This window comes from Mustela erminea, chromosome 4, assembly GCF_009829155.1.
Source record: "Mustela erminea isolate mMusErm1 chromosome 4, mMusErm1.Pri, whole genome shotgun sequence".
Classification (NCBI taxonomy): Eukaryota; Metazoa; Chordata; class Mammalia; order Carnivora; family Mustelidae; genus Mustela; species Mustela erminea.
The window spans coordinates 117,995,297-118,020,749 of record NC_045617.1 but is presented as its reverse complement, the minus strand read 5'-3'; the positions used below and the strand labels follow the sequence as shown (position 1 = coordinate 118,020,749).

The window sequence follows — 25,453 nt, the reverse complement described above, 5'->3', positions numbered from 1 at the left end:
ATATCTGATCAGGGAACTTCTGTCATTCACATTCAATCCTTTGGTATTTGTGCTTTAGAAGATGACAGGAAAAACCTGGGCTTATGGTGCATTCTTCATTTTAAAAGTATTTTTTAAAACATTGAGTAGATACTAAGGAATACTTACAATATATATATAAAATATAAAATAGTAAAAATACAATGAACCCATGTACACCACTGCCTAGTTTAATAAACAGAATAGTACCATTAACTTTCAACTCCCCTTTGAAGTCTCCTGAATCTTTTTCTGCCTTTCAGGAGAGAATCACTCTCCTGAATTTTGTGTTTTTCTTTCTGTTACTTTACTTTACAACTCTTCTGCATGTTTATATTATCTAGCTTTGCAGGTTTTAGAGTTTTTCTAAATGGGATTATAGTTTGTATTCTTTTTTTTTTTTTTTTAAAGATTTTATTTATTCATTTGACACAGAGAGATCACAAGTAGGCAGAGAGGCAGGCAGAGAGAGAGAGAGGATGAAGCAGGCTCCCCGCGGAGCAGAGAACCCGATACGGGACTCGATCCCAGGACCCTGAGATCATGACCCGAGCCGAAGGCAGCGGCTTAACCCACTGAGCCACCCAGGCGCCCTATAGTTTGTATTCTTTCATGACTGGCTTCTTTCTTTGATATTCTTCAAATTCTTCTAGGTTATTGAACTAGCGATGATTCATTTTCATTACTATATTACATTCTGTTATATAAATATACTTTTTTTTGCTTTTTAAAAACAACTTTAGGCATAATTTGCATTTACGAAATTGACTTATTGTAAGTATACAATTTGATAAATTTTAGCAAGTTTACAGAGTTGTGCAGCCATTACCATCACCCCTAAAATATCCCTTGTACCCAGTATTCTATTTATTTCTCTATTCTGAACAGACATTTGGGTTGTTTATGGGTTTTGTTTGCTATTTCATATAGGATTGCTTTGAACATTCTTTTTTTTTTTTAGATTTATTTATTTATTTGTCAGAGAGATAGAGGGAAAGAGAGAGCATGAGCAGGGGAGTGGCAGGCAGAGGGAGAAGCAGACTCCCCACTGAGCAGGGAAGTCTATACGAGACTCCATCCTAGGACCCTGGGATCATCACCTGAGCCGAAGGCAGATGCTTAACTGTCTGAGCCACCCAGGCGCCCTGCCTTGAACATTCTTCTTTTTTTTTTTTTTTTTTTTTAAAGGTTTTATTTACTTGACAGAGAGAGAGAGATCACAAGTAGGCAGAGAGGCAGGCAGAGAGGAGAGGAAGCAGGCTCCTGGAGCAGAGAGCCCGAAGCGGGGCTCAATCCCAGGAACCTGGGATCATGACCTGAGCTGAAGGCAGAGGCCTTAACCCACTGAGCCACCCAGGTGCCCCTTGCCTTGAACGTTCTTGTACATGTCTCCTGGTATGTATGTTAGAGAGTTTCTCGAGGGTTCTCTTCTCTTCTTGAGGATATACTTTCCAGGGCACTAGGGTAGGTATAACTTCAACTTTACTAGATAATGCCAGTTTGTTTTCTAAAGTACCTGAGCCATTATGCAGTTATATCACTATATGAGTTGTGTTTGCTTTGGCAGCACATATACTAAAATATAACTATATGAGCTATTTCCTGTCCTTGCCCACAATTGTGATAGTTCTTTATGGAATTTTGGGGAGATTAGCATGGATCCTTTGTGGCTTTTATCAGAGAGAAATGAGAACACCAAGACTTGGAGAAAGGAGGAGATATTCAAATTTATCAGAGTTGAGGGTCCTGTGTTTTAAGAGCTTTCCCTTGGCCTTTAGCCCGGTATCTCAGATTTATAGCAAGGCCAGTGTTTTTTTGATCCTTGACTTCCCTTCCACCATGAGAGACATGATAGCAAAGTAGCCAAGCCCAGTCTTTGCAGTCAGTCATTGTTGCCTACATTCGAGTTCTGTCCTTGCTACTTACAAGTTGTGTAACTTTGGGCAAGTTATTTTTTGTGCCTTAGTTCCTTCATCTCTGAAATGGGAATGATGATAATACTTTTGGCATACAGTTGTTATGAATATTAAATATATGTAAAGTGCTTAGAATAGTCCCTGACTGTAATTAATGTTTTCTTTTTGTCTCTCCTATCAAAGATATAAGCTTTCAGGAACCCTCAGCTTTGAAGACTGACCACATCAGGCCAGCTGTGGGCCTTCGCTTTGAGGCGGGGCCTGGTGCCGCTGTTCATTCCCCACTGGCCACACAAAATGGCTTCCTGCATTTCTTGCTTCGAGGCTGTGACCTTGAGCTGTTCACTTCGGTGCTCAATGGCCTAGGGCCCTTCTTGGAAGATGAGGAGATCCCAGTGGTGGTTCCCATGAAGATTGAGCTCCTGCACTCCAGGATCACCTTAAAGGTGAGAAGAGCTTTTGAGTTTTACCCTAGACTTTGCCGGGCAAGGAATTCTGGCAGTGATAGCTGTTCACGTCTTCCCTTGTCGTGGTCCAAAGTGGCAAGAATCAAGTGAGGAAATGCATGTTAGTATTCTTAGTGTAGGGTGTAGTAATACATAAATGTGTGTTGTATCAAAATTTTCTGGATTTAGGTGAGGAGACCTTGTCTCTGGCCCCAACCTTATCTCTGCCATGCAGTGTGACTATGTGTAAATAAGCCCATTAGGTTATCCGGTCCTCAGTCTGACCATCTCTAGAATGGGAGAGACTCAGTTCTGCTTCTCTACACTGCAAGAATGTCTGGATACATCATGGCATAAAACTGCTTCAAGCTGAATGGGAGGAGCCTGGGTTGTTACCTGAATTTTCCTGAGCTGGTTGGGGGCATCGTGTGGTTCCCCTCTTTCCTGCAGGATGATATCCCTCCCATCTATCCAACATCTCCAGGCCCTGTCCCCATCACTCTGGCCATGGAGCATGTTGTGCTGAAGCGGAGTGATGATGGTGTGTTCCACATAGGCGGTGAGTTGGGCTCGTCAGCCTCCTGGCTTCTCTGCCTTTTTCCTCCTAGAAGTGGGGAGGTGATAACTAGGAATTGTTTGCATGTTGGCAGCAGTTTGTCATTTAGAACCTTAACTTTTCCCCAGCTCCTGCTCAAGACAGACCATCAGCTGAAGTACCTAAAAGTGAGAAGAGGCAGTTTGCCAAAGAACAGATGTTTCTGTTGCCCACAGAAGAAGCTTTTGGACAGCAGGTAAGGACCTAACTGAGCAGTACCTTTCCCACAGACTCTTAGTGGCTCTAATTACAGAAGCTGGTAAAACTCCAAGGGCTGCAAAGGTTGTCTGTGCTGTGTACAGCTAAGTAGTTTGGGCTCCTGTCACCTAGTAGCGACTTCTGGAAGTGCTTAATAGGGGATATAAGTCGGGAACTGTAGGTGAATGGTTGCTGATCATACATTTTGCCTGTTGCTGTCCTTATAACTGATGAACTTGAAGACAGGCTTAGGTTTTTAGAAAGATCTGGTTGTGTTCTCTTGATCACTAACCAAATTCGTGGATTTTTCTGCTTGAATTCTGATTCCTTGTTCCCTAACCAGATGTTTTTGCAAGGCATGTTATCGTATTTATTAATTGTCAATTTCTTATTGTTCCCCAGGTGAAAGAATTGCCTACCCTACAAAAGGAACTTAGAGAAACTAAACAAGCATTGGCCGATGCTAACCAAGAGAAAGACAGACTACTGCAGGAGATTAGGAAGTATAACCCCCTCTTTGAGCTCTGATAGCAGTGGCTCAGCCATCTGTGCCAAGGAGAGAGGAAATCACCAGCAATAGCACCAACTACGACAGAAGGCACCGTCCAGCATTGAAGAAGTCTGCTAAAGGATGCCAGAGGGACTGGGGTGTACTCAGCTCACTCCTTGGGGTGTCCTCTCTACTAGCTCTTCTGACTTGGGTGGAAGACAGGGCAAAGTATGACCATGTTCTAGAAAATTGGGGGAACTTTGCATGTGGCTCAGACATGTCTTGCCTATACGAGGCCTTTCGGCTCTCTGCACGCCAGGTGGAATCTTGTCGCCATTATAGGGCCATTTTACCACTTAGTTTCATGGCAGAGACATTTGCTTCCTCTACAGGCTGTGCGAATAGGAGAAAGTACCCACCTCCTCAGTCACCACAGAGCCACCAAAGATTCTACATCCCAGAGCTTTCTGTAGCAGACTTGAAAAGTCCTTGGCCTGGGCTTTGGGCATGGTAGTAGATTGCAACAGGAAATAGCCAGTAGGGCAGAGCTAGGAGAGGCACAAGAGTGAGGGAGACCTGGATGCTGCCTTTTTTTTGGAAAGGGAGCCAAGCTCATACCATCTTGGCTGATACTACAATCAGATTTTTCAGGGTTAAGGTTCTTTTCTATTACACTTTGGTCATTGTGATGCTGAGGTAGAAAGTAAACAATAGCAGTGGCTCCATTTTGTCATCTTTCCCTTCTATAACATAATTTATTTGAAATTTAAATCAAGAAAAATACTCACTGAGCTAGGCTGAAGGTACGATGTGGTAAGAATTGCTAGGGGAGCTTGTGCTGAGCCCACGGTTGCCTGCCTGTCTTCCACAGCTGCACCTCAGAAGTGATTCCTCTCTCTCCCCGGGTTCCCCGGCACAGCTGCTCTCCCAGCTCTGGGACTTTCTACCAGCACTCTCCTTTGCACTTGGTGGTTTGGGAGCTGAAAATGTGTTTTGAACTGTAATGTAAGCATCTCAGCTTGTTGCCTCTCATACCCCTCTATCACTGTGGCTTTTTAAAATCATGTAATTTTGACTTAAGTAAAAACAAAAACAAAACAAAACAAAAACCCCTTCAGCCTAGCTAGGCTTTCCCCTTGCCCCTTGAAAGAGTGATTCCCCTCCCTCTTTCTTTCTTACCTAATTCTTCCCCAGCATTCTACCCTCATTGCTCTGTAATATACTTCAGGCTGTGTTGATTGGACAGAAGTTCATCAGCTAACTCACCTTGAATTGGCAAGATGGTAAAATTAGTGATGTAGTGGTGTCACTGAAATCCTAATCACACATGACCTATTGGAGGAAAGAGAAATGTTTTCCTTTATGGGAAATCATGCCTGACTTGCATATTCTAGTTTTTTTGAGGATAAAAAGAAACATGCATTCAAGAAACAACAAGATATAATTTGTTCAGAATTCTAAAGAATTTTTGTTAAGGTTTTTCACTTAAAGCAACTTTAAAAACACCAGTTAATATGAGACATGGGGATATTTTTTCATTCCTAGGAAACAACTTGGAGACTTAAGAATAAATGTCTTTTTGGAGATAATGCTAACAGGGGAAGTTTCCTGGAGGTGGATGCTTGGTTTAACCTTACTTAAGGTTTTTATAAATTACCCGAAAGTAGGATATTATAATGCAGTCAAATGTCACTACTTTCAGGTAATGACAGGTAAGCCAGAAGGGATTTAAAAAAACAAAGCAAACCACAGAAGGCCCACAAGCCAGGCTGTGACAACTCAAGAAAATGACAGGTGAGGTTCAGTCTAGACAAGTGTAAAGTAATAGAAGAATCAGCAACCAGCAAGGCAGCAAGCTCTGTTAGAACTCAGCAAAGTAACCTCACCATTGCTGAGGGGAAGGAAGGGTCAGTGTGCTGGTCTGGCTCAAATGTCCCACCTGCATCATCAGGAAGGACTCATGGAGACAACGCAGAAAACAGGACCTTATAGGAACCATTTTACTGGCTCAAATTCTCTGTGCATTTCCAGTCACCTTTATCTCCAGAATATATGATGAAGAGATGAAAGGTCCAGAGAATAGCAAAAATTATCGGGGGTTGGAGATACTCCCACATGTGGATACAGGTTTAAAATGCCAGCTCCAGCTCTGGAAAGGTAAACGCTGAGGGTAGTGTGAGATGGGATATCCAGTCAAGGGGAAGGTTGTGTTCTCCTGCCATACCCTAGCTCTGGAGCTCAGCCTCAGAGTGGTAAGGACAAGAAAGCACTTCTCCCAGCAAATCAGAAACTTCAGGAGCTCACTGACCAAGAAGTGATGCTGGCAGAGGCTATGTATGGGTGGCAAAGGTTTAAGAGGATTCCTTATATGATGGCCTTGCAATGGAATTACGGAAAACTAAGGCTATTTGGTGAGACACAACTCAAGAGAGTGTGTCCCTCCACAGACTCCCCCTTAGTGCTCCTTTGGAAGGCATAATGTTGAACAAAATGAAATCACTAGTCCTCTCAACTATGGCCTTTCTAATGTTGTTACAGGAGGCCTTGAGGAGGGAGATCAGTAGCCGGAAAATAGAATCATTCAAACTTAGACTCATCTGAATTGGTTTAAAATCACATTCTGATTCTCTTTCCCTCCCCTCCTGCTCCCCGCCCCTACCCCTACCACCCCCACCATATCCCTCTGGTATCCCTCCGTGCAGAGAAAATGCCTCGTGAGCCTTGCTTGATAGAATATCACTGTAAGCTTGTGCTTGCTGGTAGGCAATAAAAACAAATCTGGCAAACATCCAGGCTAACCCCTTTCATGGCCAGAGTTCATTCAGGTTTCTAGGCTCTCTGGAGTTCTTGTCCATGTGACAGATGGAGCCCTAGAATTTCTGACTCTCCTACGTGGCATCCTTGGCTATTGTATCTTGAAATCCTCCTGCAGGAAATGTGGTGTAGGGGTCATCATCCCAGGAAATTTTAGTTCACAATCATCTTGTATAACTTCATACTCCTGTTGATTGGGGGAAAGACTTGCATAATGAAGAAACGTGAACTGGTTGGTAGTTCTCAGGATAAATGTAAAGAAAAAAAAAAGGAAGGAAAATAGTGCTTGGACTGCTTATGATTTCTGCCTTGGAGCTCTAAGACTCTGTGAACAAGAAATAATACCTCAAGAAAATGTCTGGAGTGATAGCACCACTATCCTTCAAAGACCTCAGCTGCTGCACATAGCCATTTCAGCTGTGAAGCATTTACAACTTTGTATCATCTATGATTGTCGAGATTTCCTGTTTACACGGATGTACTGTACTGGAGATCGGCTTTAGTGCATATGGACTGGTTTAAATGTCTCTGAGCTGAGCTGCAGGGACGTTTATTGATCTCAAATTTGTGTTTAACTCGCTGGAATAACTCACCTCACTTCTTTGACTTAAGACTGAAGGAATGGGTTCTATTCTTGTGATGGCTGCTTTTGCTGCTTTCTGTAATCTAACCCTCATTTTGCCATGGTCCTCAAACTTTATATACCCTTTTCATGGTTCTGAAAGAACAGTTTCTGTATATGGAATGGACAAGGGATAAACACTACCCCACAACACCCCAGAATTTAAATGCTTCCTTTGAACCCATTTAACATGAGTTTCCCCTTATTCTAGTTCAGGGGGGTAATGGAAAGCAGGTAGTTTCAAGTATTGCCATAGTGATAATGGAATTTACCATTCTAAACCTTTGCACTAAGGGTTTGTTTTTTCTCATTTAACACTTGTCTAAACTTCTAAAATCAGTTATAGTAACATCACAAAACAGTGGAAACAAATGAATATTGCTGCAATTCTAGTAGAATGACGTTTGGTTGAAAACTGCGAAAGCTGTCCTGACCTAGTGATTTACCATAGTCATTAGTGTTTCAAGAGAGGCTGGTGTGATGTACCATCCTTCCAGAGACTACAGCCCTCATCTAGATCTTCTCCCACCTTCTACCAGAGTAGGAATGTTCCCATTCACCTCTGACGGGTACGGATGGTAGCTGTTGTTGAGTGGGGATTTTTTTCCCCATCTCTAACAACAGACACAAGGAGAAACACTCTCGGAGAACCTTAAACTGTGAGGCTTTGCTAAATGGCTAGACTTGCGATGTATCTTTCTCCCTCATTGCTTTTATCCTTTTCCAATATCTCAAACTGCAATAGGTATAGTTCCTGTAATTGTTTAAAAAAATTTCTGTTAGAGCCGAGGGACTATCTGCCCCCACCTCCTCCCCACCGCCCCTCCCACCGTTTATTATCCAGTCAAGATTTAGCCTGAGTCTTACAGCATTTCTTTCTGGGATGCCCCACTGAAGTGTCTTCTTCACTGACTAAATATATGTTTAAAGCCATGGGTTTTAATGTAAGATACTAAAAGTCAGATCTGTTGAACTTTGTGAGTCCAAGCTGTTTCCCCTCCATCAGGGTGCTGAACAGAACTGACATCTTTTAAGACATGCTCAGGAAAGCTTCAAAAGAGAACAGCTTCAAAACTCTTCTCCATATGACACTGAATGACCGGGGAAAGAATTCTGGGGATTGCCAATTATATACGGTAGCCTTATTACTGCTAATCACTGTCAATAAAAGGTCACTCCATTCCCCTCTTTTTGAGGACAACAATGAGAATGTGTCTGATGAACTGGAATACTGGTCAGTGTTGAGAAATTTTAATGTTACATTATCTAATCAAACCTTGAGTGTACTGGTTCTGTGAACCACCTGAAAAAAGCAAATTAAACTTACTAAACACTGGTTGTGATCTGTTCATAGGAACCTGAAATATGTGGGCTTTTACATTATTGTTAAGTGGTTTAAGTACTCTTTTATGAGATAAAATTTTAATGATTCTAATAGAAAATGGGAAGGGCTCAAATTTTCAAAAAAAGCCAAGACCAGTTCTATTCTGACACCAGAGAAGAATGATGAACTACTCCCCATTCCAACCGGCCAGACAGAAAATGAATACACATATGGCAAGTTGGAAAACAGTTTAATGATCACTCACCAAAATCCATAGGAGAACTTTACATCTTTACAGGGACTAATTTTTCCACTACTGTTGCTATCACTGTGTTCTTCATGGTAGAGTGTCTCAAGTCATAATTTCTGGTTGTTTCATCTACTTAAAACCAGAAGGAAGAAACAACCTAAGTCATAGCAACTTCATGCTTCAGTGCGAAACCGTCGAAGCTCTCTTGGAAAGGTTTTCTCTCTGAAAGCAGCTTCCCTGTCTAGAAGATGCTTAAGGCCCATGTACCTTCTTCCAACTAGTCAGAAACAGTTAAATGCCTCAAAATGCCCAAAGGTCCCAATATTTAGTCAAGGCAGGTATGAAACAGGCTGCATGCCTTTAGATGTGATGAGTATCAGAGTTCCAAGAAAGACATTAAAATCATCATGGAATCCTTGGAGGACCAAGATAAGAAAGCACCAGTGTGAAAGTCTCATGCAGCAGCAAGTCTGGAACCAGCACTTTTCCCTTCAGTACCAGGCCTTTCTAGGCTTTGGTCTAGAAGAAGATGATTTTTTTGTGCTTTGAGTTGGGAATCTGACCCTTCGACTTTAACCTCCGAACAGCCTCCCTCATATGTTTGGGTTGTAGTGGTGGCATTTCTCCCCACTTCTCACACACATCCAGTGCTAAACAGAGGACAAAAAGAAAAGTTTCATTGTCACACAAGGACATCATATCACATAATCCCCATAATCCTTCTTAAGCTTGCTGAGGAAATAAGCCAAGATACTGTCCCTTCTTAAGAGAATGCTATAAAACATACTACGTTAGCTTTAGTATAATGGGCAACAGTTTAAAACATAACTTCTGCTTAAAAAGAAAAAGTTTAACTGATGGGATTAGCAATACACAGCAGCCAGGTTCTTCCCTTGACAGACAAAGGGCAGGTCCCATAGGTCGTAACATCAGGGACAACTCATCATATCACACTGGTCAGCACCCAGTGATTGCTTTTCTTGTGTCTTTAATTTGGCAAACAGAAATGAGCTAAGTCCATTGGAGAAAAATATTAAGTCCACTTCTGTCACCCTGGCCTGAGGACAGGAATCCAGAAAGGAGTTTTCCCAGATGTTTCCTTGCCTCTGAGTATTAAAACTTTTGAGGAATAATGGTCATGCTCTCCAGAATACAGGTGCCCCACGTGGTCAACTCCTAGTGCAAATGCAAACTCCCACAAGTGCTTTACCAGGTCCCTTAGTATAGATAGTCTTGAAAGTAAGACCACCAGAGGTTCAATCTCATATGTGTATCAATAATAACTCACCTTCTTCTACCACCTCCCCGACGAAAACCTTGGAAATACCAGACATAGCAATAACAACATTCTGAGACACAGAGGTGCCCGTGATGGACTGGATCAGCTTAAAAAAGGGCAAAAGATTATGATTAATATAGGCAAGAACTAGCTTTGGAATATGGTACCCCTAAGAATTTTTTTTTCCCAAAAAAGCAGAAAGTGTTTGCTAAAGGCTGGATGTTGAAATTAAGACAATTAAAACAAGGATTTGGGTGTATATTAACCTATATGTTGAGACCCTATCCCTGGAACACAAAACTCTCACTGATAATTGAAGGGCATGTTATTTTTATTTTCCTGCATGAATGATCCACCACCTTGACTAACACTCCACTCAGAATGCTTACGGACATAGCTCTCGAGTCTAGTTCAGCTCTCATAACCAATGGAAATCAAGTATAGCTGTACATCCTTACCCTCTTAATGGCTGCCTTAGGGAAGGCTGACCGGCGATACATTTCGTAACGGTTCAGCTGCTCCTCCGAAAAAGAAGAAACCAGGATTCTAGACAAAGATTCAGGTAATTGAGTTGGCTTACAAGAACAAATACTTAAGATAAATTATCACTTCAATAAAAGCAAATCTCAGACAACTAGGAAAAGAATTTTCAAGGGGTCAATAGCATTAGGCTTGGTGCTTACAAGGAGTGAAGATAAAGCATTTTTACTTTTTTAAAAATTAATTTATTTGACAGAGAGAAAGCACAAGCAGGGGGAGCAGCAGGCAGAGGGAGAAGCAGGCTTCCTGCTGAGCAAGGAGCCCAATGTAGGTCTCGATCCTAGGATCCTGGGATCACGACCACTTCAACTTATGAAGGCAGATGCTCAACCAACTGAGCCACCCAGGTGCTCCAAAGCATTTTTACTCTTAAGGAACTTGAGAAAAAGAGAAACACAACTTTCCTTCTACTTTACTAAGAACAAAAACTTAAACAACAACGTTGATCACAGTATACTACACTATCTAGATTGCACGAACTGTGTTTTCAGCATGTGGCTCTCTCTCCCCGTTAACTCTACCTTACCACACACTGATGGTAAAATTTTGATGCATAAATTTTATATTCAAACCAGTAGTTTTCAACATTAACCCACTTGGGGGAAATGTTCTTAAAATATATGTAAAAGAGTTAATGCTCTTAATACTTTCAAATAAATAAAAAGCTGTATTAATTTAGAGAACGAGCAAAGGACACGAACAGGGAGTTTACAAAAATACCAATGGTGAATTCAGGGGAAAAAAATAACTACTATTAACTAAAGAAATGAAAATGAAACACCGGGGCACCTGGGTGGCTCAGATGGTTGAGTGTCTGCCTTTGGTTCGGGTTGTGTTCTCGGGGTCCTGGGATGGAGCCCTGCATCGGGCTCCCTGCTTGGTGGGGAGCCTACTTCTCCCTCTCCCTCTGCTATTGCCCCTGCTTGTGCTCTCTCTCTCTCTGTCAGGTAGATAAATAACATCTTGAAAAAATAAAAAAATAAAAGGATAAACTAAAATAACATTTTTCATGAACCAGACAAGTTTTTTTTTTTTTAAGATTTTATTTATTTATTTGACAGACAGAGATCACAAGTAGGTAGAGAGGCAGGCAGAGAGAGAGGGGGAAGCAGGCTCCCCGATGAGCAGAGAGCCCAATGCGGGGCTCGATCCCAGGACCCTGAGATCATGACCTGAGCCGAAGGCAGAGGCTTAACCCACTGAGCCACCCAGGCGCCCGAACCAGACAAGTATTATAAAGAATGGTATTTAGTAAGAATAGGAGGACACAAACTCATATCTGCTGGTAGAGTGTGAAGTATAACAACTTTTCTGGGGAAGAATCTGGAAATGTGTATGAAGAGCCTTTGAAAATATTTATACTGTCTGAACTGGCGATTGACTTCCAGGAGTTTATTTAGGAAATAAATGGACCAGTATGCAAAGATGTGCTCAAAGATACTCATCTCATCAAAATGGTGTCAAGAGAAAAAGAGAAAAAAAAAAAGAACTACAGGGACTGATTAAATAATTCATCTGCATGATGGAATATAATGCAGCATTGCAACTGATGATTTATGGGCATATTTACTAAAAATATTTAGCTATACATATCAAATGGTAAAAACAAGTCTGAAAACAACAACAATAATAATAACAAAAAAAAACCCAAAAAACCCCCAAATCTGAAAAAGTATATAATCAAATATATACCCAGGGTTAACTCTGGGTAGTGGGATTATAGGTAATTATTTTTTCCATTTTTCTATATTCTCAGAATAATTTGCATGAGCCCATACTACTTTTACAATCAGAAAACACCATGAGGGGTGCCTGGCTGGCTCAGTCCAGTGGAGTGTGTGACTCTTGATCCTGGGGTTGTGGGTTTAAGCCCCATGTTAGGTGCAGAGATTACTTAAAAATAAAATCTTAAAAAAAAAAAAAAAATAACAAAAAAACCCCACAATGAAGCTATTTCATTTTTTAAAAAAGTTACGACCTAGATATATAATTATTGACATGGAAAACATTCACCATACATAATGTGAAAAATAGGTTACAAAGAGTAACATCTTTGAAAAAATTTATTTCTAGATATATATGTATAGAAAATATCTTAGAGCCCATACACCAGAATATTTAGTTTTTATCTCTGCTGATGTTATTTTTACTTATTTATATTTCCTTAAATGTAACACAAGGTATTATTTGCTTTATTATTTTTTCAATACAAAAAAGGAAAAAAATTTAAAGGCCAAAAGAATTTATTAACTTTGTGTGGTCAAGTTAGAGTTCTGACATGGGGGAAAAAAATCAGAAAGTGACTTACTGCATCTTTTGAATCTCATCTTCATCCACTTTTTGCTTCTTCTCTTTCTTTTCTTTGGTATCTATTTTCATTTTTTTGGCTGCAGGAGTAAGTAAAGATGAGTCTTCCCTTTCAACTGCTGTTAAATCTGAGATATCCTGACTCTTGAGCTGAAAAGATGAAAGAAACCCCATTATATATGTGACTTACTTTCCAGCCTTGGGCAAGGTAAGATCTCATTCTCATTACAACACAACAAATCCATTATTCAATAGGTTTTTGATTCCAGACACTGGCGTGTACCATCATCATGAGTAAGATGCACTCTCTCCCCTATAGAAGTTTATATAGCCCACCTGTGGAAAGAAAACCAGCCAAATAATCCAGTTTTCCAGTTTAGCTGTGCTCATAGCTCTAGTATGTTTACAAAAGAAATGATGTGCCAAGAATCATGAAAAACATTCCCTCCCCTTGAGCCCACCTTCCTGACCTCATTCTTTAAAGGGGATGAGAGAAAAGTCCTCTCCAGCCAGCCAGCTCTTTTGCCTCTAAATCTATAGATCTCTTTTTTGCTGATGATTCCATCTGGAAAGAATATTAAAAACGAGGCACCTTCTCATCAAAACAGTGTTTCTTTGGATTTGGAACTTGAAATCGTTTTTTTTTAAAGTAACTTCTACCCCTAGCATGGGGCTCGAACTCATGACCCTGAGATCAAGAGTCACATGTTCTATTGACTGAGCTAGCCATGCGCCCCTGGATTTGGAACTTATAAGTGAACTTCTCCCACATGTAGTGCTCATTTCTTCCTCTCACTGTATTGTATCATGCACATATTTATATTCCATTACTAGACTGAAAACTTTTTGAAGGTAGTTTGACTCTTGTTATTTATCTCTCCCCACATAAGCCTTTAGCATAGGTTTACTCATGCTAGATGTTTAACGTCTGTTTAATAGCAATTAAAATCAAAAGACACAACAAACCTCATTAACGGGATTTAACCTGTTTTTCCCAAAGAGGAACTCACAAAAACTCATACAGGAATATGACAGGGTTGAGGTGGGGTGCCTAGGTGAAAGTGAAGGCAGTATACCTTTATTTTTATTTTTATTTTTTTTTTAAAGATTTTATTTATTTGTTAGAGAGAGAGATACAGAGCGCAAGCACAGGCAGACAGAGTGGCAGGCTAGAGGCAGAGGGAGAAGCAGGCTCCCTGTGGAGCAAGGAGCCCGATGTGGGACTCGATCCCAGAACGCTGGGATCATGACCTGAGCCGAAGGCAGCTGTTTAACCAACTGAGCCACCCAGGCGTCCCAGTATACCTTTATTTTTAAAAAAAATTTTAAATTTTATTTATTTATTTGACAGATTACAGGTAGGCAGAGAGAGAGGCGGAAGCAGGCTCCTCGCTGAGCAGAGAGCCCGATGTGGGTCTCTATCTCAGGACCCTGAGATCATGACCCGAGCCAAAGGCAAAGGCTTAACCCTCTGAGCCACCCAGGCACCCCGGCAGTATACCTTTAAAAACACTTTTCAAGTTCTTCTCTAGTTACCTATTTAGTACAAGTTTTCTAACCTCTCTGTGCTTCAGTTTGGATGATTTATATTTCCCCCCAAATGAGCCATTTTTCTTAGATTTTCAAATTTAAAAGATTTTGTTTATTTAATAGAGCATGAGTTGGGGGGTTGGGGGCCCCTATTTTAGAAGGGAGCCTGCCGTGGAGCTGGATCCTGGGACCTCGGGATCACAACCTGAGCTGAAGGCAGACACTTCACCAACTGAGGCACCCAGGAGCCCCTGTTGTTCTTTTTCTGGTTTCTTGAGTTGGGTGCTCATTTTCAGCATCTCCTGTTTATTAATAAAAATATATAAAGCTATGAATTTTTCTTTAAATAAAGTTTTGGCCACAGGATTTAATGTACTGTTCCCTTTGTTTATTTCTTTAACCTAAAGCCTACTTTAAAAAGTTTAAAATATCCAGGTGCTAGTTTTTTTGGTGGGGGGAGTGAGGGTGGGGAGAAGCTTTGCATTATTAATTTTAGGTTTATTGCACTGTACTAACAGGATGTGACGTGTTTTGATTTCTGCTTTTAAGAGTTTGTGTTTTTCTTCGTGGTATGGTATGTGATCACTTTTTTTAAAAAAAAGATTTTATTTCATCTTTAGAGAGAGAAAGAGAGCGCCTGCACCAAGTGAGCACACAAGAGCAGGGGGAGGGAGAAGAAGACTCCCTGCTGAGCAGGGAGCCTGATGTGAGGTCAGATCCCAGGACTCTGGAATCATGACCTAAGCTGAAGGCAGCCGCTTAACAACTGGGCCATCCAGGTGCCCCTAGATGATCAATTTTTAGAAAGTGTTTCAGATAAAAAAAATTTTATCTTCTGTTGGGTGCAACTAGTGAGATCTTTATGCGACTAAGCCAATTATTCACATCTTTTCTGTCCTTCAGATCTGTTTTAAAGGTTCCTTCTTAAAATAATTTCATCACATTTTTCTTTTTCTAAAAGTTCTTACTTTATCTTGATGCCACTTAGTGCTCTGAAAGACTGTTTCTATTTAATCCAATGTCCTGCCCCATGATCTCTTTAAGTCCCACAGAAGCTCTAAGACCCCCAAATTCTATTTCTAGAAATGGAACTGAAAGAACACTGACATCCCCGATTGATGCTCAGTTAGGCAACACTGCTGAGCTCTTCGGGTGGCACAACTGATGGGTTTGGGGTATTTATGCTGTAGAGACCTTTGGACATTAACACCCAGGTCACTGGTAATAGTTAAATGTCCAAAGAGGGTAAAAATGGCTAATCCAGTAACAAAGTCTTCCTTGAAAGATTCTGCAGCATATAAATATAAGGACCTATTTAGCCAGAGCAACTCCATCTCGGTTAAAAGCCATTTTGTTGTTTGTGCAGTGAACTTAAATTGACCCTGCCTCCCAGAGGAACTTACTTAGAAGTCTGGAAAACCAGTAAAATGTAGTCAGCTAGTTCCTGATAGCAGAGCCCAGAATACAAGGACGAGTCAAGCCAGATGGAGACATCTAATCAGTACGAAGTACTGTTTGTAACAGTGAGAAGGTCTTGCCCAAATCAAAACGACTCCATCTTGGGAAGGACCACCATCTTATTATTCACACTGAAAAATTAACTAATTATTCACACTGAATAATTAACTGACTAAGCCTTCCTAGAAAGTACTATTTGTAACCGTTCCTGGTATGGGGTAATCTTAAATAACAAGTCACCAGACCAGATGGAACTAGCCAATCAACAAGAGACACACAAACCCGGTGGGCTAAGATACCAAGATACGGGTTGCAGTTTCACCCAATAAAAGGCAGCCTGTAAGATTGGGAGGGGTCGCTCTCTTCGGAGGCGGCCCTGACTGGTCAGTCAATTCTTAAGCCTGTAGCCTGGGGGTAGTCCGTCTCTTCGAAGGCGACCCTGACCGGTCAGTCAGTCAATTCTTGAGCCTATAAGCTGGGGGTGGTCGCTCTCTTCGGAGACGGCCAGGGCTGGTCAGTTTGACTTCTAATGCTTGGCATAGAATAAAGCTTTGCATAACTTTCACTTTGCGTCAGTCTCATTTCGTTTAATAACGGACCTAACATAATGACAAAGTTATGCTTGAGGAACATCTAGGAAAAACCATATTTCGGTCAAAGGAGTACTAGGAATCCTGGGTTCTAGCTCTTGGGTTAAGTCTTAGTGTGACATCAGATCCCTATTTCCTCACCAGAAAAACCTTGAGGCTATGTCAGAGTCCCTTAGGGGCGCCTGAGTGACTCCCTGCATAGACCAAGCCACTCTTGATTTCACGGTCGTTGAGTTCAAGCCCCACCTTGGGAATAGAGTTTACTTTAAAAAAAAAAAAAAAAAAAAAAAAAAAAAACCTCCCTTCGAAGAAGCCTTGATATCTAAGGGGAGGGAATAAAAGTATTAACCCAATGGCTGGGTGTCTAGAACCGAACCAGCATTACAGTTTTGTTTTGTTTTCTCCCTCTCCCCATCCACCTTCGCAGATCTGGAAGGAGTCATGATGAGTTCGAGTTAGCTTGGCAGGGACCAACCAGAAAGCCGGTCCAGCAAGCAGTAACAATCTCTGGCCTCATCAACACTTCTCTCCCTACCTCGCTTTCTTCGGCAGTCGCTTCTTTCAAGTCCCCATCTCCGTCCCCGTCAGTTTCCTCCGGGATTCCGTCCGTGTCGGTAGCTCCTGGGCCCCGGGGAGCAGCGGCCGTTTCATCTGGCTCCCCTGTTTCTCCTCCTTTTTCCGTGGGCGACTCGCAGGCATTATCCATAGCAGCAAGGAAAAGGGGAGAGATCGCAGTCCTGACAGCTCTGGAGCTCCCGACCTAGTGTAATACAGCAGCCCGCAAGCTTACTTCCTGTCGTCGCGCTATGATAACATCACTTCTACGGCTCCTCGGAGGGTACAGTTTGAAGCCCGCGTAGTAGACTTCGGGGCTCCGTTTTAACTCTGAATTGGTTGGTGGCGGATGGAGAGGGAGGATTCAGGGTACAAAATTCAGTTTGTGGATTTTCCTTCCACGTTGGGAAATCAGCATTTGTAAAGGATAGTTGTATTGTTTACTGAAGGACTCCTCTGCTTCCCCGAAACTTCTGCCTTTCTAAAAACGTAGTTAACTCCTTAATCCGCTTTCTTCAGAGTAAAGTTTGGGGACGGGAGAAAACTCAATTCCGTCATGGCCCGTGTAGTGGGATGCGGCTATCTGATAAAACTTAGGCAGGGACTCAACCTCGTACATTTCAGTTGGGTAGAGACCGTGGGCCTGTGTGAGTCTCCAGCATTTCTGTTCGGTTCCTTAAATACCTTAAAAAAAAAAAAATCATATGGTTTGAACAGAATTGATCCAATCCATTTGAATCCAATCCACAACTTTTGACCGCTTACTTCGAGCTAGGAACAGTTCTAGTAGCAAAAACACATAGTTTCTACCCAATAAAGTGAGTTTTCCAGTTCACCAGTCCTCAAGATTGAGGTCGGTTTCACAAACGTGACTTCTTATGTCAGTTTAGTTAATCTCATCAAAAGCAAGAGGAAGCAAATCCTGCTGGGAAGGGAGGTCTTCTTCTTCTTCTTCTTCAACTTTTTTGCACTATTCACTTTAACAAGCCATTTCAGAAATTGGGGCCATGAAGAAGTAGAGATGTTTCTATTTAAAATTCTTCCTCTCTTCCCTCATTGAGGTACGGGGCGGTGCATTTTATTTACCTCTGCATCATTAGGTCTCCACATTCACCACATATTTAACTTATACGTGCTGAAAGAATGGGCTTGGAAATGTAGGTGCGCGTTACCATATTTCTCTCTTTGTTTCTACGCTGCCTGGGTGAATTTACCGTATTTCCTGAGGGCTCCCAAAACCTTTGGGGAAGGAGCGCACTTTGGTAGGCGCATACAGGTGGGACCCGTTTGCTCCCTTCCACCTGTACAGCGGGTATCTACAAGGCGTTTTCCTCTTGCCCCCGGAGGCCTATCTCCGCAGATCCGGGTCCATTTCCCGCAGACCAAAGACACCTGTACCCGTCGGCCGAGCCCCGCCCAGCTAGGTGGGCAAGGGGGCGGGGCGCGGGGGCGCGGTGACGCGTGACGCCAGATCCCGGAAGTGACGCGCTCTTGGGGCGAAAAGGCGGGGGGGAGGGGGGGTGGTGTCTCCGGCCGGTTTGGGGGGTGCGTTGCCCGGAGACGGAAAGTTTGGGAGCCGGAGCGGGCTCGGCCGCAGCCCTGGGAAGGGGGTCCAGGGGGCGGTGGCCCTGGGGATGGGGAAGGAGCAGGAGCTGCTGGAGGCAGCCCGCACAGGGCACCTCCCGGCCGTAGAGAAGCTGCTGTCCGGGAAGCGGCTCTCCTCAGGCTTCGGGGGCGGCGGCGGCGGCGGCTCCTCCGGGAGCGGCGGCGGCGGCGGCCTCGGGTCCTCGAGCCATCCCCTCTCCAGTCTGCTCAGGTGAGTAACGCCCCGGGGCTGGACGGCCGCCCGGAGACCCCCTCTCCCCCGCCCGTCTTCTGGGTCTCCAGAGAGGTCCGCGCTTCTGAGACCCGACCGGGTGTGTTTGCTGGGTGCCCCGGGTCGAGGGCGGGCGGCCCACGGGGCGAGGAGCGCGGGTGCGGGTCTGCGCGGCGCCGGGCTCTCGTCTCGCATCCTGACCCAGCTGAGGAGAATGGTGGGAGTGCCCAGGTGGCAGCCGCCGCCGCCGCATGGCACAGCCCGGCTTCACCCTCGCCCGCTGTAGGGTGCCAACTGTCCTATCTCACAAGCCACTTCAGAGCAAAGAAGTATTTATTTTAAATATCCCTCACCTCCTGCAGAATCTTCCACGCCTTGCAGAATCTCGCCGCTCACCTGGAGGAAATTCTCTTGATTCCCCTTCCACCACGCTCCGCAGGACCTGGCTTTTGTTTATATTAACATTGTGTCTGGATTTATTACGTTCAAAGTATAACTTTAGTCCCTCTTGTGTTTAAAGCTCAAATTCTAGCTCGTTGTAGTGAACCTCACTGGATTAGTCTGCTAAGTGGCATATGCAGGATTCATTAAGGGGTTTATTCGTCAAGAAACAAAGATTTAGAAAGACTGGTTTAGGAAGCTCAGGGGTGCTTTAAAGTTCTCTGAGACCTGTTGTTAAACCCTTGAATCTGGAGATGTATCGATTTTGAGAGAAAAAGGTCACTTTTGCATGGCTTGGAGGGGGGAATTGGAGGTGCTTTGTCAGTGTGAGTAAAATGTGTTTGTTCAGCAGCACTTTCATTGCCTGTTTTCTTTTCCTTCCTTGTTCTTTTGAGGTTTTTAAGAAGTGGAAGTTCATTTAGAAAGGGCTTTGTTGGCTTTTGTTCCCCCTTAGTTTATATAACTTCAATTTGAGTGAGCTTGGACCAAAGCAGCCCAAGGGCCTGATATATTGTTAGGTATTAAGCACTGAGTACAAACCGAGGTCTACACAGGAAGATTTTTAAAAAGCAGTATAAGAGAAGAACTGTCCCCAGGAGTTCTTTTGGGGAGGTTAAAACCAGTGCTCTTTGCTGCCCTTTCTCCAGCTCCTAGAACAATGCTGTCACACAGTTGGTACTCAGGATTCATTGAATGAATAAAAGTATCTCTTAGAGGATGACAGATTTCTAAATAGGCTGATGGTGGTACTGGCAGTAATTGTTAGTAGTTCAGAGAAATGAGGCATAACTTTGGGAATGAGATAGAGACCAGAGCTTCCAGGAGGAGGACTTCAGCTGGCTTTGAAGGATGTAAAGATTTAGATAGGTGAAGTACAGTGAGAGCATTCCAGGCTGGGAAGCCATGATCAGAGGCAGAAGCAGGAAAGGAAACTTATCTGGTGCTAGTGGGGCACTAGAAGAACTTCCTGCCTGTAGCCTCAAGTGGTTGGGCATGATAAAGGGTAATAATAATGAATGGGGTACACTTCCATCTTTCAGAGTGACTTAGTCTTTCTTAAGTTTATAGTCCCAGTCCCTAGAGCAGTGCCTGACAACTGATGGGTATTCATTAGATTTTTTTTTTTAAGATTTTATTTATTTATTGTTGAGGAAAAGAGAACACGAGCAGGGGGAGAGGAGCAGAGGCCGAGAGAGAAGCAGGCTCCCCACTGAGCAGAGAGCCCAATGCCTTACTTGATCCCAGGACCCTGAGATCATGACCTGAGCTGAAGGCAGATGCTTAACTGACGGAGCCACCCAGGCACCCCTTAAAAGATGTACTTCAAATGCATACATTCGGTTTCATATCTTCCCTGGATTACTCCCCCGCCCAACCCCTGCGTTACTTTGATATATCTGTAGTTCTGATGTCTGAGAGATGAGAGAAAGACTATACAAGTTTGGAGGTGACTATCTTTAATTAGCTGAATAGTGTAGCATTTGGAGGTTTGCCAGAAATACCTTAACCCCTAGTATATCCTGCTGAAGTGAGAAACTTTCAAATATCTCCCACCTTCAAGTACGGATCAAATTACTTTTACGGCTCACACTCAGAGACTGTTGAAATTTTGCTGAGGATTTCGCTGCCATGTAGTTAAGCAAGACTAGGAAATCTTTGTTGACCACAGCATTTTTACTTTGGGCCTCATGCTAAAATGTCCAGTCTCTTGTCATAAAGTGTGCATGTGTCTCCATTTCCTTGCATAAGACAGCTGACCCCTGACTTGCTCTTGTGTCTCTTATGGAGATGGTAGGTGGCCTAAGAGCAGCCCCAGCCTGTCATCCCTGGGATTCCTAGGGGCAGGGAGGCTCTGCAGGCACTAGTTACACTAGGTGTGTCATTAATTAGAGGTGATTCTTGTTCAACCTAGTGAAAGATTTCTGAGCAACTGACATTATGTTTAAATAATCCCTAGGTCAGCATGTCCTCCCTTTTTAGGTTTGGGAATTTCCCTGTCCCACACTCCCCACCTCCAAAGACCCTTAACAAGAGCTGTGGAATCATAGCTTCAGGTCTGGCCTTTACATTAGCTGCCGTACCCCACCCTCACTAGTAGTGCCACTGCAACATGTGTCTGTCCAGCTGTTTGACCAAGAAAAGCTGGCACGAATGGGAGCTTACAGCTGCAGTGGATATAAGTGTTCTAAACCAATATGTGTGTTTGCCCCATTCATCTATTTACGACCCCCCCCCCCAGTTCCACAAAGGTTTTATATTTACTCTTAAGCTACAGAATGTTCCCTCTCTCACCCCATCTCTTTATTCCTACACTTCTTGGGCTTAGGTCTTAACTTCTTTTTTTTTTTTTTTTTAAGATTTTATTTATTTATTTGTCAGAGAGAGAGAGAGTGAGAGCGAGCACAGGCAGACAGAGTGGAAGGCAGAGGCAGAGGGAGAAGCAGGCTCCCTGCGGAGCAAGGAGCCCGATGTGGGACTCTATCCCACGACGCTGGGATCATGACCTGAGCCGAAGGCAGCTGCTTAACCAACTGAGCCACCCAGGCGTCCCAGGTCTTAACTTCTTAAAGCCCTCCCTAATGACCCTAATACACACAGATCTCTCAGGCTTCTACTTGTTTGGAACCCATCATCTGGAGTGTACAGTAGCTCACTGGCTTATACTTTACTTGGCTAGCTTTCCTAGTTTATTGCTTTGTCCTGTTAGTATAATATTTACCTATAGTAACACTCACCAGTTGAGAACGTACCAGAGAATCAGAAAGTCAGCAAAAACTTTTAGGGAAAAAAAGTTGTTATAGGGGTGCCTGGGTGGCTCAGTGGGTTAAAGCCTCTGCCTTCAGCTCAGGTCATGGTCTCAGGGTCCCGGGATCGAGCCCCACATCGGGCTCTCTGCTCAGCGGGGAGCCTGCTTCCCCCTCTCTCTCTGCCTGCCTCTCTGCTTACTTGTGATCTCTCTCTGTCAAGTAAATAAATAAAATCTTTAAAAAAAAAAAAAAGTTGTTATAAACTTCATGTCTTTTGGACCTTCACGTATTTACTGCATATTTATTCCAAGGCAGTACAGTATATTGTTCCGCAGTCCGCCTGCCTGAATTCACAGTATACTCCCCCCAGAGACTAGCTGCTTGATTTTATACAAATTATGCACCTGCTTGGAGCCTCAATTTCTACATCTGTAAAATGGGGACAGTATAGTTTGTGTTGTAAGTATCATCTTAGATACTGTGTGTAAGATACTTCCATAGTTTCTTGTGGAATGCTCATTGTAAATGCTCCCTGTTAACCATCCTCAGGTCAGTTCAGCCCGTGCAGTTTTGCCATACCATCCCTGCTGTATGGAAAGTACCATGCCAGACATATTATAAATGAGGTTCTTTAACACTTCAGAGTGTGTTTTCTGGGCTATGGCAGATTAGAGATAGTACATAAGGGAGATCGCCTACTTAGGTAGGTGCATTAGTGATGTTCGTTTATCTAGTGTTTACCTGTCATCTACTTTGTGCCCAGGCGGATTGCTATGTGTGCTGCAAAGTTTAGCTGAGACCCAGGACATAGTAGGTACTTAAAATTAGCCCCTCTCCTGATACATGGTCTGTTTCCTTATGGCATTTATAGCAGCATATGTCTGTGTGACCAACTGACAAAATAAGAGAAAAAGCAATTAAAATCTATCATAATTTTTCCCCACTAGTAATTTGAGACTATTAACTTAGATGTGCATAGCCCTACACACTTGCTTATGCCCCAGGCATCATTGTACTGTACCTTAGTGCTTTAATTTCTGTTTATTATGACTTTTAGCCATCAGATACAGATGAAATTATATTCAGTGTAGCATGTTAATGGAAGTAGGAAGAACATATTTTAGTTTTGTTATCCAAAATGATTCAAATATAATTTTTGTTACTTAAAAAAGCAGCAACAGATTATTTAAAAGCATAGTTACCTGAAATGTCTAGTCCTAGAAAGATCTGGGTGGCATGAATTTTGCTTTATATAATATGATTTTCATTTTCTGATTGTTGAACAGATGTATGCCTTCAGTCAGTACCTTGGAACAGGCACTGTGTTAAACTTCTGTTTAACTCATGGTGTTTTTCAGCCTGCGCACAAATTCTCATGTAATGCAGAGTTTGATATGTTGGTGGTCATACTGAAACTACTGATTTCCAGGAAAGCAAATTCTAGATGAGAAGACAGTAAGATTTGGGTGGAAGTGAATTCTATCTACTAAAGGGCAAAAATACCTGAGAAAAGGAAATGTTGTAAGAAAACATCATATATTAAAAGTATATAGAATTATGAGCTAAATACTGATATATGTGAACGATATAAAGTGAAATGCAGGGGCCTTTGGGTGGCTCAGTGGGTTAAGCCTCTGCCTTTGGCTCAGGTCATGGTCTCAGGGTCCTGGGATCGAGCCCCGCATTGGGCTCTCTGCTCAGTGGAGAGCCTGCTTCTCCCTTTCTCTCTGCCTGCCTCTCTGCCTACTTGTGACCTCTGTCCACCAAATAAATAAATAAAATTTAAAAAAAAAGTGAGATGCATTTCTGAGGGTTCAGAAGCACAGAGAAACTAAATCAAAGGCTAGCATGAAGGAATAGATTATATCATGGTTTAGGGGAATTCTGTACTTAATTTCTCAAGCTTAAGAGTGAATAAGAAAAGAAGCCAAGGAGGCTTACTGGAGAAATCGGAAAATTTATAGACCATAGCATTAAATGTGGCTATAAATTGGGTTTTACTCTATGTTTTGGGTGGTGGGGGAGACTGTCCAGAAATAGCTACAGTTTGCCAAAATAAGAAATACTTTTTGAAATAAGGAATGAAGAATGAAAGCTTTTGAAAAATGGACCCCACTTTGGGGAGAATAAAAAGTTCTTCCAATATCAGAAGATATGACAACTTATTCATTGGTTTTTAAGAAAGATTCCTAATAATTATGTCAGGAATTCAGACTTAAAAAAAAAAAATGGTTAACATAACCATTCCATTGAAGTGGTCCTTCAAAGTTCACTCCCCAGAATGATTGTGTAGCTTGGCAAGACAGCTTTTCTCATGATGGCCCTGTTACTTTTGTCATCCCATGGAGCCAGATTTCTTTTGAATAATACCTAACTTGAGCAAAATGATTTTAACATCCTAAGGAAGAGGACAGTGCTGACCAAGGACTATAGAATGCAAGGTCCTGAAGCAGGGTCTCATGGGTTTGTGTGATCTAATTTCTCGTTCTTTCCAGTGAACGCAACAAAATAAAACCAAACACAACTATCCGTTAGGATAACAGTTTTCTAGATCTTACACTAAACCCTCTTAATTCATTAAAAATGGTTTTTAAAGAACTTCTTTAATATATCTCTTTAAAGTATGATTTTATTGGGATAGCGGTCCTTTCCCTTTATTTTGAAATTGCTGTATATTTTTGCTTTCTGTAAAGCAGAATATGACTTTGTGTGGTTATTTTATATCTAAAAATAATGCCTATCTTAAACTAAGAAAGGCATGTACTTGTAGAAAAAGATAAATTTAACAGAAGTTTGAAAAGTCAGACATTTCCCTTTTTCTGAATTCTCCCAGTTGAAGTTCGGTTTTTACCATCTTAGTTACGAAAATTAGAGACTGGACACAGTGAAACAGTCTTGTGGTCTGAAGAATTTGATTTGTATCTAGTCAGCTTAAACATATTCACTTGTCCTGGGAGATTGTGGTCCCAGTGAAAGTTGCATCCTTGGCCAGAAAAATCCCTTCAGAAGACTCTTTTTTTCCTCTTGGTATGCTCACCCCAAACAGCTTTGAATTTTGGTTTGCAAAAAGGAAATTAAGGCTGTTTCTACCCTAGTTTACAGGAGGGAAAGTAAATTACTGGGTTTTATAGCCCAGAGACACCAGGGAAACCCCAAAAGTAGATAGTGGAGAGTTTGTTCTTGGAAATGTCAGGCTCTCCTGTGGGTAGGAACTTGGTTTCTTCTGGACAGCTCTCAGAAAATGTTCCACACACTGATTTCCAAAAGATTACTGGGAGATTTTCTGTGGTGTAGAAAATTACATTGTTACGTTGATAGAACATCTTCAAATAACTTTGGTGTGGTTAGAGTTAATGGTAGTAATACTAGGAATTATATGTTATGGCTTCATATTTATCTTTTCTTAGTAATTTGTAGATCAAGTTTGTTTAGTTAACAAATCAAAAAGAGTTTTTAAAACGAGTCAGTTGTCTCTGCTTAACTTGTGATATCATTACCATTATTAAAAGTGGTGGAG

The 25,453-nt window shown here is 42.3% G+C and overlaps 3 protein-coding genes across 9 annotated transcripts in view; 2 read left to right on the top strand and 1 right to left on the bottom strand.

The window, feature by feature from the left end:
* UHRF1BP1 (UHRF1 binding protein 1) overlaps nucleotides 1–8,430 on the top strand; it is a 66,547-nt gene extending 58,117 nt beyond the window's left edge. The window contains exons 18-21 of the mRNA XM_032340572.1: nucleotides 2,118–2,380; nucleotides 2,831–2,939; nucleotides 3,065–3,171; nucleotides 3,576–8,430. Of these exons, the coding sequence (XP_032196463.1) occupies nucleotides 2,118–2,380; nucleotides 2,831–2,939; nucleotides 3,065–3,171; nucleotides 3,576–3,701 (605 nt within the window). The 3' untranslated portion in view covers nucleotides 3,702–8,430. The remainder of the gene's footprint in view (nucleotides 1–2,117; nucleotides 2,381–2,830; nucleotides 2,940–3,064; nucleotides 3,172–3,575) is intronic.
* Nucleotides 8,431–8,656: 226 nt separating this feature from the next.
* Nucleotides 8,657–17,465, bottom strand: TAF11 (TATA-box binding protein associated factor 11). 2 transcript variants are annotated; one of them, XM_032340573.1, is made up of 5 exons: nucleotides 16,913–17,375; nucleotides 12,801–12,949; nucleotides 10,411–10,498; nucleotides 9,962–10,058; nucleotides 8,657–9,323 (listed from the first exon to the last, which is right to left on the bottom strand). In XM_032340573.1, exons 1-5 carry the CDS (start codon nucleotides 17,081–17,083, stop codon nucleotides 9,193–9,195), a joined length of 636 nt encoding a protein of 211 aa, XP_032196464.1. In that variant the 5' UTR covers nucleotides 17,084–17,375; the 3' UTR covers nucleotides 8,657–9,192. The 2 variants fall into 2 exon arrangements, with proteins under 2 accessions (XP_032196464.1, XP_032196465.1); XM_032340574.1 differs by lacking the exon at nucleotides 9,962–10,058 and having other exon boundaries at nucleotides 9,267–9,323; nucleotides 16,913–17,465.
* Nucleotides 17,466–18,406: 941 nt separating this feature from the next.
* Nucleotides 18,407–25,453, top strand: part of ANKS1A (ankyrin repeat and sterile alpha motif domain containing 1A) — a 177,836-nt gene continuing 170,789 nt past the window's right edge. For 5 of the 6 annotated variants that reach the window (XM_032340566.1, XM_032340564.1, XM_032340565.1 and 2 more), the window contains exon 1: nucleotides 18,407–18,748. In XM_032340566.1, the coding sequence (XP_032196457.1) occupies nucleotides 18,567–18,748 (182 nt within the window). In that variant the 5' untranslated portion in view covers nucleotides 18,407–18,566. The remainder of the gene's footprint in view (nucleotides 18,749–25,453) is intronic. The other variant, XM_032340568.1, reaches the window with a different exon arrangement.

Coding starts and splice junctions, on each gene's coding strand:
- TAF11 (XM_032340573.1), bottom strand. CDS start 17,083: ATGGATAATGCCTGCGAGTCGCCCACGGAAAAAGGAGGAGAAACAGGG. Junction 12,950..16,912: donor CGACTGCCGAAGAAAGCGAG/GTAGGGAGAGAA, acceptor TCATCTTTTCAG/CTCAAGAGTCAGGATATCTC. Junction 10,499..12,800: donor GATGAGATTCAAAAGATGCA/GTAAGTCACTTT, acceptor ATCTTTGTCTAG/AATCCTGGTTTCTTCTTTTT.